A 17,467-nucleotide genomic window follows, 5' to 3' on the forward strand; every position below is an offset into this window, starting at 1 on the left:
TGAGCCACGCAGGCAGAGCGGTGGAAGGAGCACCCAGGAGACTGGGTGGGCCGCCTGTCAGTTTTGAAGCTCAGGGCTTTAGACAGGAGCTGAGAGGAATTACGTTCTGACACATCTGCTGCCGGCCCAGCAGGGACCATCTGAGGAAGTGCCCAGCGGAGCAAAGTCCTGGCGGGAGGAGCCATCCTCTAACCCCACACTTTCCAGCAGCCCAGGTGACCATCCTGGGGCTCCACAGCCTTCCTCTCCCCTTCCCCAGATGGCCCCCCTCAAACCCCACAACTCTGACAGCAGAGCCATCCTCTGGGCCCGACGGCCGCCAAGGCCCAGCAGCCTGCCTTGCTCCCTCAGGGTTGCACAATCCGGGAAATGACCTGTGCATGGAGACAACTGCTGGTGTCCGGTAAGTGTGCCTTTGCAGCTTTCTAGGGGAAGTGACCTGGAGGGACTTTAACCCAGGCACCGAGTCTTTCTTTTCTTGCCTCCTGTGACCCCAGCAGGGAAGGCTGAGTATAAAAAGCAGCCACCTCTCCCCAGAGGCAGGGACCGGCAGCCCTACTCACTGGAAGTCAGGTGAGGGACCACTCCAAAGGGGGATCTGTTTAAAAGACTTACTCTGCTTTCTCTTTCCCAGAAAGAGTGTTATTGCCTCCAAAAACAATTATTCTGTTTTGGGTTTGTCCTGTGGGAGGTCTGGGCTGGCACTGTGCAAATGGGACATGGTTTTTGATTAGTAATAGGGGTCTGTCTGGAGGGACAATTTGGTCCTAACTGCCCTCTCCTCCATCAAGGCCGCCCTGGTGACCCCTCGGACAGTCTCGGGTTCAGGGGTGATGGGTTCAGAACTGAGGGCTGTGGCTCTGCGTGAGGTCCTCCTGCAGTGTTTGCTCGATGATCCACTAAGAGTCTACTGAGAACAGTGGGAAATCCAGCGAGGCTCCCTTTGACACACACGCCCAAGGGTGTGTGCCCGTCTTGTCCGAGTCTCCCTGACTCTCTCCGTTCATTGCAGCACCATGAAGCTGTTCACAGTCCTCGTCTTCTGCTCCTTGGTCCTGGGAGCCAGCGGCTTGTTATCGTTCCTTGGAGAGGCTGCTCGAGGTAAGGCTGATGGAGGGGGTGGCATCCACCGGCCACTAGGATCCACCCTGAGCACCCTCAAGGGTGGAGCTGCTGTCCTAGGTTGTGTTCTCCTAGGTGCTGCATGTGCCAGGGGTTTGGGGAGCTTTCCCTCAAACGGATTAAAAACCACAGGATTTATTTCAATCAGTGACTAGAGAAAGAACAATGATGGTTTCCACCGAAAGGTAGGTTTGAATGGAAGACACAAAAGAAGTCCTGAAGCGGGATAAAGTTTCCTCAGACGAAGTTGCGTTAAACTGATTGAGCTCTCCATCTTTTCTTCTTCTCTTTCCTGCGCGCCCCCTCTGCCCTCCGCCCCTTCTCCCTCCCTCCCTCCCTCCCTCCCTTTCTTCTCTCCATTTCCTAACTGGATAATTTAGAGAGTCCTTCACTCAGCTCTTGCTGATGGTTCCTGTTGTCAGTGATGCTGTCCCTGGTTTAGTCGGCTTCCTACCCTTTTCTAGACTGTTAACTGGTAAAAAAAGAGAGAATAATAACATACATGAAGCCTCGGCTGGGAACTGAGCGCATTCATGCAATTAGGGGGATCAACTATCCTGGTTTGCTCAGGCCGGAGGGGTTTTCCGACACTCACTCAGTGCTAACTGGGATGGTTCTAGGCAAACAGGGGCAGCTGTGGTCAAGCTGGGGCAGTTGGTCACCTACATTAACTGCAGAATACCTCCAAATGCCTCTGCCCCCCACTTCCAAGGGGGGAAACTGAGGCTTAGAGCAGCTGAGTCCATTGCCCAGGGACTGTCCGCCAGTCAGCAAGTGGCAGAGCAGAGGTCTGAACACAGGTGTGCATGAGGCCAGAGCTCTTCCCAGGTAGACGGTGTGGGTACCACTTCCTAGGGCTCAGGGCGTACCAACCAGTGGCAGGCTGGAGTCCCCTGGAAGCCTTAAAACTGCTGAGGCCTCAGTGCCACCCCCAGAGTGTGAGGCTTTGACCTGGGGTGTGAGCCCATCAGACTTCCGATATCCCCAGGTGATTAGAAAGTGCAGCCGAGCCTGAGGAAAGAACCACTGCTCCAGCGCTGCTTTCCTCAGCACCCACGTCAGCAGGACAGTCTATCGAGAAGGTTTTCAGGATGCCATTTAGGCCCCTAGTGCTCCCAGGGACTCGAGTCACAATTACGTGCATTCCGTCTGCAAATTCATTTTCCTTAGGTGTCAGGACACAAGTCCTATATGTCTGCAGCCTTCCCCAAGTCTGTCTTCATGGCACCACCTCACCCACCCACGTCCCCTGCATAGTCTCATATGTCCTTCATTCTGTAGCAGTGGTTCTTGACCAAGGGCAGTCTTGTGCTCTGGGACATTTGGCAATGTGTGGAACATTTTGGTTGTCACCTGGGGAGCGTGCTGCTGCTCTAGGATGTAGAGGGCAGGGACGGTGCTCAACGTCTCCCAGTGCTCAGGACAGCCCTGCTCAACAGACACGTCTCTGACTCACGGTTTCAATAGTGCTGAAGTGGAGAAATCCTGTTCCATAACCATGCCTCCTTTCCCTACCTTAAACATAAGGCGTGGACCTCAAGGGAGATGGAGCACACAGACAGCATCACGAGGGTCTGACCACCCAACAACACGGCTGTGCCCACCTCACTGACTCTCATTAGAGTGTGCTGGAGACGCCAACGGAGATTAGCAATGTGCTCCTCATCCTATGGAATCCAAGGTGCTATGACCTCAGGCAGAAATGGAGTCACTGGAAGATTCTGCATTCAAGATTCTTCTCTAAGGGATGTCACAGTCTTTCTGTTCACCCTGTGTCCCTTTGGCCGTGTCCTTTCCTTTCCAGGGACTTGGGACATGCTAAGAGCTTACAATGACATGAGAGAAGCCAATTACATAGGTGCAGACAAATACTTCCACGCCCGCGGGAACTATGACGCTGCAAAGAGGGGCCCTGGGGGCGCCTGGGCTGCTAAAGTCATCAGGTGACTCGGGGCCTGAGGGTGCAGGGGTGGGTGCGCAGAGCTGGGCTGCCTTTGGGGATCAGGAGGGGCAGGCCCGGGTGAGGGGTCTTGCGGGAGATATGATCTTCTCCTTGCGTGCATCCTGTCCAACCTCTCCATCTGTGCCCAGTGCCAGCAGAGCCAGAGTGTGGCTGGTGAACACATGTGACCCCTGCTCCCAAAAGAGAAAGTGAGCTCCAAGGAGTGATTCCCAATCCTCCCCTCTGGGTGCTGATCACCTAGCTCAGGGGATCAGTGAGGCTGGGTGGGCTGTGCCGGGGCAGGCTCAGTGTATGAGCCCCTCTCTCCTTGGCTCCTCTCAGAGCCATCCCTGGGAAAGAGGAGACACAGGGAGGGTGGGGCTGTTGTTCATCAGCCCCGGATTAATCTCCTGCCTGTTCTCCTCCATCAGCGATGCCAGAGAGAATGTTCAGAGATTCACAGACCGTTTCAGTTTTGGAGGCAGCGGCCGTGGAGCAGAGGACTCGAGAGCCGACCAGGCTGCCAATGAATGGGGCCGGAGCGGCAGAGACCCCAATCACTTCAGACCTCATGGCCTGCCTGACAAGTACTGAGCTTCCTCTTCACTCTGCTCTCAGGAGATGGGCTGTGAGCACCCTGAGGGCAGGGACACCCAGTTATTGAGGTCTATGGCCACAGAAGCCAGTGGGGGGTCACAGAATTACTGTCTAATAAATGCTTAAGAGATTGAATTTGTTGAAACCGCGTGCTATTCTTTGGTCTAAGGACTGCCCGTTTGATCCCACGGGGTGATGGAAGGACACTGAGGTGAAGGCTGACCCTGTGCCTGTCTGTGTGGGTCCAGGGGAGACAGTCTCAGCATCACACAGGACAGACATCCTGCAGGACCCGCCCCTCATCAGCCCCGCTCCCCTCTCCAGGCCCCTCTGGTTACATTGGTGCTATTTCCTGGCCTGTCTGTGTCCAGGCCTCCTCAGTCCCTGTCAATTATGTCTTGTCACCTTGTCTGACCCCATGGCCGACTCCTTTTAATTGTATTCCTCAGTGGTCTCTGTCTGGGGACAGGAGGCACAGCCACGGAAGGTGTGGCCTGTGGAATCCTGCTCCTGCAACTCACACCTTGGTCTTCTGCTCATTCCCCAGCAACACCACAAATCCAATTATTAACCAATTTCTATCCGTGCCATCCACGAAATGCCTCAGAGCAGATTCCCGGCACTCTATCTTCATCACCTTATTTCAAGCCTAAATGAAGATGTAACGCTGCCTCACTTGTCAATGTTTCCTCACATCTCCTTCACCTTAACTAGCTCAAAACTGGGGCATTGGTAGTGAAGAGAGAGCAGGATAGAGGAGACCCCCTTTAAGTGTCAGGGTCCAGTCAGGAGACACAAACCAGGCAGGAATTTGAAAAGGAAAATTTTAATACAGGAATTTCTAGCTGTTAACAGGATCAACTAGTAAGAAGTAAAGAATACAAGAAGGGATAAATTCGAGAAAGGGCTCCCTACAAGGGTGAGGGGTAGACTTCTTGCTAAGTCTGTAGCCCATTAGGAGGCTGATACAGATTGCTGGGTGCCATGAGCCAAAGCCAACAAACAAGAGCTCCCCCTCTTAAGAGCCCATGGACCCGGGCAGGAAGCCGCCCGGGTGAGCAGTTGAACTCCCTGCGAATGCAGCTGGGTCCCTGGAGCTCCCTGGAGGATCGCCCACACGGGGGTTGGAGGAAGAATGCTGCTGAACCCCCTGGAAGCCAGTTATGGAATAGGCAGGTCCGTGGCCTGAATTGTGTCCCCCAAAATGTATGTTGAAGCCCAAACGTGCAGTGTGGCTGCATTTGCATTAAGGAAGTAATGAAGGTTAAGTGAGGTCATAGGAGGGGGCTCCTGGTCTGATAGGATCAGTGTCCTTTAAGAGGAGCTGACCAGATAGCTCACGCTCTCTCTACCATGAGACTACACAGCAAGAAGTTGGGTGTCTGCAAGACAGGAACAGAGTCCTCATTAAGTACTCAATCGCTGGCACCTTGATCTTGGACTTCCCAGCCTCCAGAACTGTTGAGGCCGGTACCTGAGGGTCACTGCAAATATTCAACAAGATTACCTTTGATCTTGTTATGAAAAGATGTTAATCTGGTCAATTTGCTGTTTTCTCGTTTAACCTGTCAGGTGATTGAATGGTCACAAGGATTTCTGAGCTTGTTTTGCTGAAGAAAAAGAATGCCTTTGAGAAAGTTACAGGTGACCCCTTTGTTTCTCCTAAACTCCTCCTACCAGGCCCTTTAGTCCATAAAACTCCCTGCTTCTTCTCCTGTGAAGGCGGATTTGAGAGAACTATCCTCTCACCTGGTTTGGGTTAATTTGAATAAACTGTTCTCCATCCCAAGCATGATTTCTCAGCGATTGGCTTACTGCACATCAGGCACACAAATTTGCAATGAAGAAGCTTGGTATCGATTTTGGCAAAGTCGGCAGGTGTTTTGTTCCCATGGCTGGACCACCCCTGTGAGGGTTCATGTGGTCAGTTGTCCCCCAGTAGCTGCCTGTGCATCTTTGCCCAGGGGACTTCCCCTGCCACCCTCCCCTTCCCGCTAGTGTCAGCTGCCCTCAGCCCAAGACTGGCTTGCAGTGGAGAAATGCAGTGGACTTCAGTCTACTTTTGGTTTTGCATTTGTTGGGAGTTGGGTGTTGTCCTTGTGTGGATGCGTTAGTCTTGCATGTGAGTACTTTCAGTTTTGCTTTTGCTGTGTGAGTCACTATGATCTGCACAGTCATCAATTGTCCTTCTCTCCCTTTGCATTTTGTCTGATTGGAAAGGGAAGCCCATCCTTTGGGAGAGATCTAGGGGATTGTTTGACTCCACTTTCTGTTTTTGTCCTCAAGGAGTTGGTTTTGCGTTTGCCAGGTGTGTCGCCATGACATGCATGGTCATGAATTTCCTATCTCTCCATTTGCATTTTGTGTGATGGAAAGGATGGTCCCTCTTTTGGAAGAGAGCTAAAGCATTGCTGGTCTTCGTCTTTTGTTTTCCTCTTGCAGGAGTCAGAGTTTGTCTTTGTAGTGGTGTGTTTTTCTTGTGTGTGAGTCAGCTATGGGAACACTGATTCAATCTCCATCTGTAGAGCCCTGGGCTGCATTCTCCAAAATTGGATGACTTTTAGCTAAGAGCCCATGAAAAAAGAAAAACATCATATTCTTTTATAGGATCATGTGGTCACAGTATTCACTAAGGACCTTTAAATTGGAAAAATTTTTAGACAGCTCTTTTCATAATTGTTTTATTGGTACATATTAAAAAAACAAATTAGGGGCCAGCCTCAGGGCCGAGTGGTTAAGTTCTCGTGCTCTGCTGCAGCGGCCCGGGGTTCGGATCCTGGGTGCACACATGGCACTGCTTGTTAGGTCACATTGAGGCGGCGTCCCACATGCCACAACTAGAAGGACCCACAACTAAGATATACAACTATGTACAGGGGGGTTTGGGGAGATAAAGCAGAAAAAGAAACAAATTAAAAAGGAAATACAAAAAAACAATGACTAGCCTTAAGAATCTGACTCAGGTACAATTAAACTGAAAAATGAAAAAGTTTAGGGTTGATAAGATTATAAAGGTTGGAATATTTGAGCTAATTTTATATAAAGACGTTATATCAACTTTGCCTGAGCTTGTTATGGAAATGGGCATTATGTCTGGCTGGGAATGCTTCCTCTACCTAATATTATAAGACTGACACTTGTTGATGGAGTCCTGATGAAGGCTGTGATTAGAGGTATAAGAGTTGGTGGAATTAAGTGATTATATCTCTTTTGCATGATTTATTATAAATTGTATTGTGGAGATAGACATCCTGTCCCACTGGAGGAAATGTTCTCCCAGTATTGATTTTGTAAAACAACATAAAAATCTGCCCTTCAGACAGTGTTAGTTAAACATGCTAAAGGAAGTCAATAGGGTTGCCTGAGCCCATACCATGTGACATATTTTCTATCTCCGGATGGCTATGGCCAAAATTAAGAGCTCTATTTAGTTGGCTTAATGCAATGGAAACTAATCCAAACGTTTTTCAAATTAACATGATATGGAATAATCTTTGGTAAATGAAAGCTTCTTTAAGTTTGTTGGTTTGATTGAAATAGGCATGTCCTCAAAGTTATCAGAAAGTAGGATGTATGTTTTCAGTAAAGAAAGTATAAGAAATAAAGACGTTTTTGTTCGTTAACAAAAGGTTGTAGAAGGTTTATGGAAGAAAACCTCTGAGAAAAGAATTTTATACTTGGTCAAGTTGGCTAACATTAAAATGAATCAATGAAGCAAATGAATTTTTTTTTTTTTAAGATTTTATTTTTTTCCTTTTTCTCCCCAAAGCCCCCGGTACATAGTTGTATATTCTTCGTTGTGGGTTCTTCTAGTTGTGGTATGTGGGACGCTGCCTCAGCATGGTTTGATGAGCAGTGCCTTGTCCGCGCCCAAGATTCGAACCAACGAAACACTGGGCCGCCTGCAGCGGAGCGCGCGAACTTAACCACTCGGCCACGGGGCCAGCCCAAAGCAAATGAATTTTGAAATGAAAAATAAGCCGGTACAAAATTAGAATTTGTTATTTCCCTCTCTTATAAGCATAATTTTCTTAAACTTTTAGTCCACTCTTAATAAAGGGATTATGGAACTTTTTTCTCTTTTTTTTGTGAGAAAGATTGGCCCCCAGGTAACATCTATTGCCAATCTTCCTCTTTATTTTTTTGCCTGAGGAAGATGGTCCCTGAGCTAACCTCCATGCCAATCTTCCTCTACTTTTTATGTGGGATGCCCCACAGCATGGTGTGTAGGTCTACACCTGGGATCCAAATCAGTGAACCCCAGGCCACCAAAGTACAGCATACAAACTTAACCATTACACCACCAGGCTGGCCCCAAGATTTTTCTTTGAGTGGTCTACCACAAGGGTACAGATTTTATGTTTTATCAACATAAATTTCCTGTATTGTTTTTAACAGGTCTTTAATCATAGGTGCTAATGTTTTTTCTTACAGCTATTTAATTTTCTGCATTTGCCTAAAAGTCTTTAATTGTCACCATGGATAAACGGATGACTAAGCATTGTTTCATAGAGACCTATGAAATCGTGTTGGTAAAGGTTATTGATATGTTTTAAAATTACGTAACATTCCTAAAATTCTGATGTGTCTCATCAACAGTCATAATTTAAGTTCTGCCTTTGCAAATACATTTCATCTTCAGAGAGATTCATGGAAAAGACTCCTACACTTACTCTAGAATACTGCTTTCTGATAAACTTTCAGATAATAAAACTGAACTGGGTAAGAAATTACAGGATTCTAATGAAAAACTGATGACTTCATGAAACTGCTAAAAAAGTCAATAGTTCATTACATGGGACTAAATGAACTGATGAGGAGGAATATAATTTTATGACATTTCATTGGCAGTATTGCTGATTTTTTAATGTTTTGCTTTTTCAGACTTAAGAAAATCTTTTCCTCCTTTCTCTTAAGGTAACTATGACTTATAGAAGTTTGGTAAATTATACTTTTGTAAGCAGAATTGAAACATTTATCTTTTTCTCCCTGCCTGATCCCTCCAGAATTTAGAAACTCTTAGTGACTTATTCAAATATTCTTATTTTCATGGCAATTTAGTTATTTGTATAAGTTCAATAAGAATCTGTTGTCCGAATAACAAGACAAAATTGGAAACACTGGTTATATTACCAAAGCATTGACTGGAATGTCATATTTGAAAGAAACATGCAGACTCAGATATGACACACAGCTAAGGAACAAAGATTGAATTTATGACGTAAAGCCACTTGGAAATATTGGCCTGATACCTTGCTTGCATAGTTCCCAGAAACCTTACCTGGTGAGTAAAGAAGGTCACTTCTCTGGCAGGCAAAGAACCTCAGGATATTTTGGGGAACGGCAAGATAAGAGAGGAATTGATCCAAATCTATAGGTATTGCAGAGAAAGTCTGATGACAAGTACTTGGCAAGGCCTGGCTTGGCCCTGAGAGATCTTTAAGTTCAATCTGAGATTCCTTATAGAAAGTTCCAGCAAAGCAGATTTAAAAGAGTCTATATGATCAATTGCTATTTTTCCTGTACTTATGAAGATAATTGGGCCGAGCCAACCAATTACTCTTAATTTGGCTATCTTTGGTAAAAATTAGTGATTTTAGAGAGAAAAATTATGTTTCAGTAGAAACTATAATACAGACTTGTGGATATTAGACTCTACTTTTGTAAATTGTCCTTAACATTTTTGTTTTCTCTCTGTAAACTAGCTGTTATGCCTCCTTGTTGACTTTGACCCCCAAGCCTGGAAGGACAACTGGATTATTAGAATTTCTCAGATGTTAGCAAGGGCAAGTAATCTTTCTAGAAGTTGCATTTGTCATCCCAAACCTTATTCAGTGCATGACCATGAGGATGCCTTGATAATTCCAGTTTATAATGTCTAGAATAATTTTCAGGATGGTTCTCTTGGATTCCCTAAGGGATTATATCTATTTTTCAGGCACTACTAAAATTTGGGGCTCTTGCTACTTCTTATCCTTCTGGCTGGATGTCTGATGATAAAATGTGCTTTTACATGTTGTACTAAAACTATTGAACAAGGTGCAAAAATTCTAATGATGCTAAATGCAAAAAGTCACCCAGTACTTGACAGTATTTTCAATCTCAGGTTGAAAATTTTCATTCCTCAGTTTGCTTATCTTGGCCCCCTTTCAGCAGTAAGTAGCCAGAATGATTGGCCCCCTGCTTCCTGCAATAATGAGAAAGGGAAAAAAGACAGTGAGATTGAAGTCAAGTACCTGAGGGTTGCTCTAAATATTCTGTAAGATTACCTTTTCACTTTGTTATGAAAAGAAGTTAATCTTGTCAATTTGCTGTTTTCTGTTCACCCTGAGGGGTGACTTAAGGGTCTCAAGGATTAATGAGCTTGAGAGAAAGAACAGTCATTAGGTCACGCCTGAGAGAACCTACTCAACAGAATCACAGATATAAAATAATTAATACATGAAAGTAGTGAGAAATATCCTATAGAACAAAGCACATAAAGAATAATTAAAACCATCCATCTTAGTTTTTCTTTTTCTAAGTGAGTTTGTTTAAAGAAATCCTTGGCATGTGAGCCTCAGCAGGTCACAATAAATATTTACTGAGCAACACAGGCACTTCTTCCACCTCTTCCTGGATTAGATGTGTTTTTTTTTCTTTCTGCTTTATCTTCCCAAACCCCCCTGTACATACTTGTATATCTTAGTTGCAGGTCCTTCTAGTTGTGCGATGTGGGACGCCACCTCAGCGTAGCCTGAGAAGCGGTGCCATGTTCGCGCCCAGGATCCGAACCCTGGGCCGCTGCAGTGGAGCACATGAACTTAACCACTAGGCCATGGAGCCGGCCCCCCGTTTTTTTTTTTTTGAGCATCTATTTTTCCACTAATCTTCTTTTTAAACTCTTTTCACTGAGATATAACAGTAAACTGAGATACAGTAAATGTACAGTTTGATGAAATTCTATATATCTAAACACCCATGCTACCATTATCAGACCAAGATGTATCATATTTCCAGCACCCCAGAAGGATACCTTGTGTCCTCTCCCAGTTAATGTCCCCCACCAAAGGTAACCCCTATTCTGACCTCTATCTCTATAGACTAGTTTTTCTTGCTTTTGATCTTCAAATAAAAGAAGTCATACATCATGCACTCTTTTGTATCTGGCTTTCTTCCACGCGACATTATGTCTCTCCACTCACACTGCTCAGCTCTTATGTCTATAAGATTCAGCCATGTTGTTGTTTATATCAATAGTTTGATCTTTTTCATTGATGTATAGTATCCCATTATATGAACATATAGCCATGCACTGCATAACGATGTTTTGGTCAATGACAAAGCACATATGGCAATGGTCCCATAAGATTAGTATCATCTAGCCTAGGTGTGTCACAGGATATACTGTGTAGGTTTGTGTAAGTACACTCTATGACATTTGCACAATCACAGAATCACCTAACAAGGCAGTTTTCAGAATATATCCCCATCACTAAATGACATATGACTATATGACAATTTATTTGCCTATTCTGTGTTGTTGGGTTTGTGAAATTGTGGGCTGTTATGGAAAAATTCACAATGAACATTGGTCTACCTGTTCTTTGGTGGATATGGCAGTCATTTATGTTGGAAGCGTATACTCAGGAGTGGGACTGTAGAGTCATAAGGCAAATGTAGGCTTAGTTTTAGTAGATACTGTCAAACAGTTTTCCAACACTGTACCAATTTAAACTTCTATCAACAATGCATAAGAGTTCCGGATGCACCACATCCTCACCACAATTGATAGTGTCAGTTTTTAAAATTTTTCACATTCTGGTGGATGTATAGTGGCCTCTCATTGTCACCACTAGCCTTCACTAATAGGAAAAGGAAACTAACTGGCATCAAGTTCTCCAATATGTTAGTCACTTTATGGATATTCCCTCATTTTATCTTCTCATTTCACCCACCATGAAGGTAGGTATGATGCTCCCAATCCAAGGGTGAGGAAGCCAAAGCTCAGTTAGCAGGGTAGAGAGTTAAACAGGATGCTCACCCCTGACAGCGACAGCGCAGGCTGATTGCACAAGGCCTGTGGAGCTCCCTCAGGCAATTCCACCTCATCCCTTACTGCCGGTTTCAGCATTTGTTTTGTGCCTTTGATGCCTGTCATGTCGGATTTATTCAAGCCCGAGTTGCCCTCCCTCAGTGGAAAGGATGTATTTGTCTTACACGCCATCGTAGTAGAGAAATGTGGAACCCCCTTCTCCTCTCACTGCTTTGTCAGAAGTCAAAATCCGAAAGGAGTGTACAGTTTCCATTCCTTCACTTCTCCGGTATCTCACCAGCTTCATTTTGGTTATTTTGTCTCTTTCCAGGGGCTTGGGACTTGGTGGGAGCCTACTGGGACATGAGACAAGCCAATTATCAACATTCAACCAGATACTTCCATGCCTGGGGGAACTATGATGCTGCACAAGGGGGCCCTGGGAGTGTCTGGGCAGCTAAAGTGATCAGGTGACTGGTGTTCTGAGGAGGTCAGAGAGCTGGGAACACAGCTGTCTGTCTCCAGAGTCAGGAGGGCTGTGGTCCCACCTCCTCCTGCCCCTGCTCCTGGGGTCTGGGTGGTCAGCAGAGCCAGAGCAGGGCTGGTGTGGATGTGTCTCCCCCACCCCCAAAGAGAAAGGGAAGGGTCTCTGCAGAGCTCTGTTGCAGGACACAGAAAGAACAACTCGATTCAGGCCTGTGCCCAAGGGCGTGAGTTTTAGCCCCTCCTTCTTGAGCATGGGCTCTTCCAGCCTCCTCTGAATGTCATTCCTTGGTGGAAAGGGAGAGGGAATTGGGAGGTGGAGCTGTCTAGAGCGACCCAAAAGACAATCTCCTCTCTCCTTTCCTTCCAGCAACGCCAGGGAAGATCTTCAAGGACTCTTAAACCAGCATCACTTTGGAAGCAGCAGCTGTGAATTGGAGAACTTGAATTCCAACCAGAAAGCTGGGGAATGGGGCCAGAGTGGCAATGACCCCAAGCACTTCAGACCTGCTGGCCTGCCTAAGGAATACTGAGCTCCCTGCTCCCTCTGCTTTCATGGGACTACACTGTTGGGCACACAGTTCACCCTCCAAAAGAGAGATGTAGTATCACGGAGCTTTGTGTCCCCAGGAACTGATAAAGGGCACCCAGAGGTGACCAATGTTTTTCAAATTGAATTTGTTGATGGAAACTGGAATCTTTGAGACAGACTCTGGAAGAATGCCTACCTGATGCCGTATGGAAGATAAGCAGCACTGTGGGGGATGAGCCTGTGACTATGGGGGCCCAGGGACCCCCACCAGACCTATAGCTATGCCATGTCATCACATGACCCAATGAGCTCCTCTACTCTGTAGTGGGCCCAGTTTCTCCTCCTGAGTAAGCTGAGCTGGCAAAGCATTGGCCGTCATGCTGGGCTCCTCAATGACTGGCTGCATGGCTCTGGCACAAGTCCTGGGCAGCCCCCACCCACCACTTCTTCATCATGACCAGGCCTCCCCAGTTCTTTTGTTGCTGTGCGCAGGCCTCTCTGTGTCCAGACACTTCACTGCCCAGTCAATTGTATCCTGTCCCCTCTGCCTCCAGGCCTTGTCCCCAGGGACCTCTTTCCCAATCAAGAAGGTACATTGCTTCAGGAAGCCCAATCCCAGGATCCCTATCCTGGAAACTTCTATCTGGGACTCCAGTTATTTCTTGCCAACACCACAGCCTACCCCTGACTCAACTGGTAACCGGTCCCTGCTCCTTTTACCTAAGGAATAGTTCTCATATTAGTTTCCCTTATCTTTAAACTCACTGTGTTTATTTCAAATAAAATACCACTTTCAGCTCTCGAGGGGAGGTCAGATATGTAGATAGTTACAACACAGCTTAATAGGGGCCTCCACAGAAGCACACACTGGTGGCAATCCGAACTCTGCTGGGGTGTGGGAAGCTGGTGAATTGTGATTATAGAAACTGCCATTTTTGTTCATTTCAAATGCTGAATGTGCTCTACTGTAGACGCTTTCTTCGATTCAGCCAAGGAGACAGTCTTTGCAGTTCTCAGCTGGAGAAGCTGAGGCTTAGAGGTATGTGCTTAGGACCTTGTCCAAAGCGCCGAGCCAGGATTGCAGGCTGGTGTGTCTGACCCCAGGACCTGTGACATGCTGAACAAGGCCAAGGGGATGGGCAGTGGGGACTCTCTCCTTCCCGGACCTCTAGCCCTTGGGGTAAGTGGCCAGGAGAGCACATATGCCTGGAAATGCCTGACTTGTTAAGGTAGACAGCCCATCTCGTTCATCCTTGCAGGCGCAATGCCCAGCAGGGTCCAGGCACTCAGCAGCTGCTTCCCAATAACATACCACATTGAAAACCCTGACTTCAATCCATTTCAAACTCACTCTTGCATGTTTTTCTCTTCCTCTTAATAGTCAAAATGTTGAAAAGCTGCCTGTCCACACTTTCTGATCCCTCACTTCTGACTGAGACTTGAGCCCACTCCAGCCTGGCCTCTGTCCCCACCACTCCAGCAAAATAGCTCTTGTCACCATTGACCACTCTGTTGCCAAAACAGCTGACATATTTCTCTCCTGCTGGCAGGAGGGCTCTGAGCAATGGTCAGCACAGTGGCCCTCTGCCCCCTTCCCGGAAGCTTCTCTCTCCTGGCTTCACAATCCCACACTCTCCTTGTTTCTACTTCTATTTTTCTTTATCTCCTTAGACCTCTTCTTTCTCGTCTCCTTGAAACTCTAAAAGCTCCACAGACTTGGTTCTGGGCTCGCCCTTTTTATTTCTCTACACTCTCAACAACAAGTGTAAATAGTGTCCACATGCTGATGGCTATTCAGTCATGTCTCCACCTCAGAACCTCGTTTCTGAGCTCCGTGCTTGTATATCCAACGGGCCTCTTGACATCTGTGATTGTGGCGTCCAGAGATCTCAAACTTCCCGTGTCCCGGGGGAACTCTCCCATTCTCCCTTCCCTCTAGAATCTTCCTCCCCAGGCTTCTCCTGGTCAATAAACGACATGAGTACTCTCTCTCTCTTGCTCACCCCAGAAACTGGGGAACATGCTGGGCGCCTCCCTCCCTTTGCCCCACATTTAATCCACTAGCAAGTCCTGCGACTCTCCTTCCAAAGTTCATCCCTAGTCCATCAGCTTGACCTCACGCTCACCTCCTTGCTCCCTGCCGCGTCATTGCTCACCTGGGTTACTGCAATTGCCATCTGACCAGTCTCCCCACTTCCATGGTTCCCTCTATACTGAAGTTGACTACGTAATTACTCATCCAAACCAAGTCACTTTTCAGAGTGAAAAGGGGCATTATTAATAATTATGCCAAGATACCAGGAACAAACTGGGACTGTCCCGGGCAAAATAGGACATCTAGTTACCGTACCTCTCAGTCTAACGTGCAAGCTATAATCAGATCACATCTCTCCCTTGATAAAAATCCATCAAGGATTGCTATTTCCCTTAGAATAAAATCTCCATCCTTGTCTCACCCTCCAAAGCTCAGTGTGATCTGTCCCTGGCCACCCTCCAGCATCATCTCATGCCATACCCTCCTGAGCTCCCCATTCTCCACTCCCACAAACAAGCCAAGCTTTTATTTGCCACAGGGCCTTTGCACATGACATTCCCTCTATGCAGAACACTCTCCTGCTTGCTTTTCATAGGCCTGAGCCTTTCTCAACTTGTGGGTCTCTCCTAAAATCCCTCTTTCTTGACAGAGGCCTTCCCTGATCATCTTGGTTGGCCTACCATGGGTACTCTTCCTTTTTTACCAATTTTCAATATGTGAGATTCTTTTACTAATTTTTCTCTTTATTCTTCTGATTTTTGTTTGGATTTTCTTTTGGCCCATCTTCCTCCTTGTATTATAAAACCAATGAAAAAAGAGACCATTTCTGTCTTGTTCACCCCTAAATATCCAGTACCAAGCCAGTCCCTGTCATGTAATGGGACCTCAACAAATGCTTACTGAGTGAAGAGATGAATGGTTGAATTAGTTTATTAAATTACTGATAAAAGGAAGATTTTCTTTCAGTATTGCTCAGACTAGTTATAAGGAACAGGGAGGAGCTATTGAAGAGGGAGACACTAAAGATAAAGAAGAGAAATCACAGCTGCACCAGAGTCAAGGGGAAGCAGGAGGCGGTGGGATCGAGCGGACAGGGGTGGTTAACCGCAAAGGGAGCAGAGACCTCCCTTGCTCTGAGAAAGGACAAATGGAGGAGGGAATGGGGTGGGGGTGCAGCACATTTGAGGCACAGGACCAGGCCTGCGGGGGCCCAGCTGTACCTGCTTGTGTCACCCATGATGCTCGGCTCATCTCACCCACTGTGTTTCCCTGCTTTCTTGTCTGTCTTCAGGGCAAGTGGGTGGGAAACCCAAGGACATCTGTGTGTCATCCTGTGTCCAAGTCCCCGTCAAAGCGCCTCGCAGGGAGCACACGCTTGGTAAATACTGGCTGCAACGAACAAACAAAGCAGGAGAAGAGTGTTGTTCAGAAGCCGGCAGAAGTGGGAGGAGGGTTTGGGAGTCATAGAAAGTACGGATATTCGACGCAGGGTGCGACCTGCAGAGCGTGGTCATGAGTCCCTTTCAGGTGACTATGTACATGTGCACCAACATCATACTAAGATCCATCCAAAGTGACATCCCTTTATTTTATCATAGAAAATATTTTTCCTCTAACAATGCTTTGCACGCTCTCTCATAGAAATGAAAATTAGCAACCCAAGTGTAAATAAACTATTAGTCCTTATGGTATATGATGAGCAGCATTGGAAGAAAGCAATAAATACTTTGAATTTCCACAGCACAGTGCTGTCTCTCAGAGGGACGAGTGAGCAGAGAGCACTCTGTGAGGCTGGAGGAGCGGGAGGGACGCACCGCATTTTCTGAGTCCAGGACACCACGGACTGAAAGACGCATTATTGTTTATACACCACCAAGAAAAGCATGCTGCTGGGACAGAGATTTTAATCTTACATCACTCTTGCGAATAAACAAAAAGGAAAGAATACACAGAAGACATTTATTTAATTATTTCTAAAGCGATTACTACTATTTCATTAGCACTGCCTGGTCAGTAGTGAATGTAAGACACGTCCTACTTCAGAAATTTATAATCAAGAAACGTGTGTCTTTGAAGTGATGAGATATGATATTTAAATGTAAACCTATACAGCGTCTCTTTCTCATTGTATTTACTGAGAAGAAATAAGCTTTGAGCTCTTATTAACCACGAAGCGAGGGCTGTGCTCCCAAGGTGACGTTCAGCTTCACACCAGCCCCTCTGACACAGAGGCCTCACAGGGAGGAGCAGGTGTGCCCTCGACTGTCCTGACAGGGGTCCGTGTGCCCAGCCCCCTCTGGGTGAGGTGTCGCCTCACCCGGCCCAGCCTCTGTCTCTCTCACCCTGCCGTCTTTCCAGTAGCCCCTCCCAGAATGAGTGAGGGCCTCTCCCCTTCCTGCCCAGGGCTGCAGAGTTGTGGGACGGGAGGGGGCTCACCCATCTTCTTCCCAGCCACCCGCCATCACTGCCTCTTCAGCTCTGCTGGCCTGGGCCGCTACATCCTCTAGAAATCCCTAGAGGAGAAGCAACCAGGAAGGTCACTGGGTCCCACACACCTCAACTCTCTCAAGAACTCCCTTCCCACGCTCCCCTCTGCCCTGACGGGGGCACCAGGACGAGCCGGCAGTGCTGGCAGCTCGGCATGGGCCTAGCAGGGGACTGAGAGGAATTTTCCTTTTCTTCTTGGCACTCAGAACCTATTTGAGGCACCCACCTGTCTCCACAAATACTGTACTCCCCACA

At 46.9% G+C, this 17,467-nt stretch overlaps 1 protein-coding gene across 1 annotated transcript; it reads left to right on the plus strand.

The window, feature by feature from the left end:
* Positions 1-478: 478 nt before the first annotated feature.
* LOC138914994 (serum amyloid A protein-like) lies at positions 479-3,796 on the plus strand. The gene is made up of 4 exons (XM_070273426.1): positions 479-573; positions 1,013-1,101; positions 2,927-3,065; positions 3,496-3,796. The coding sequence occupies exons 2-4, from the start codon at positions 1,017-1,019 to the stop codon at positions 3,656-3,658; spliced, it is 387 nt and encodes a 128-aa protein (XP_070129527.1). The 5' UTR covers positions 479-573; positions 1,013-1,016; the 3' UTR covers positions 3,659-3,796.
* The last annotated feature ends 13,671 nt before the right edge of the window (positions 3,797-17,467 follow it).

This window comes from Equus caballus, chromosome 7, assembly GCF_041296265.1.
Source record: "Equus caballus isolate H_3958 breed thoroughbred chromosome 7, TB-T2T, whole genome shotgun sequence".
Taxonomy (NCBI): Eukaryota; Metazoa; Chordata; class Mammalia; order Perissodactyla; family Equidae; genus Equus; species Equus caballus.

Excerpts from the sequence above, each read along its gene's own strand:
- LOC138914994 (XM_070273426.1), top strand. The coding sequence starts at position 1,017 with ATGAAGCTGTTCACAGTCCTCGTCTTCTGCTCCTTGGTCCTGGGAGCC. Across the intron at positions 1,102-2,926 it reads CCTTGGAGAGGCTGCTCGAG|GGACTTGGGACATGCTAAGA; the intron begins GTAAGGCTGATG and ends TTTCCTTTCCAG. Across the intron at positions 3,066-3,495 it reads TGGGCTGCTAAAGTCATCAG|CGATGCCAGAGAGAATGTTC; the intron begins GTGACTCGGGGC and ends CTCCTCCATCAG.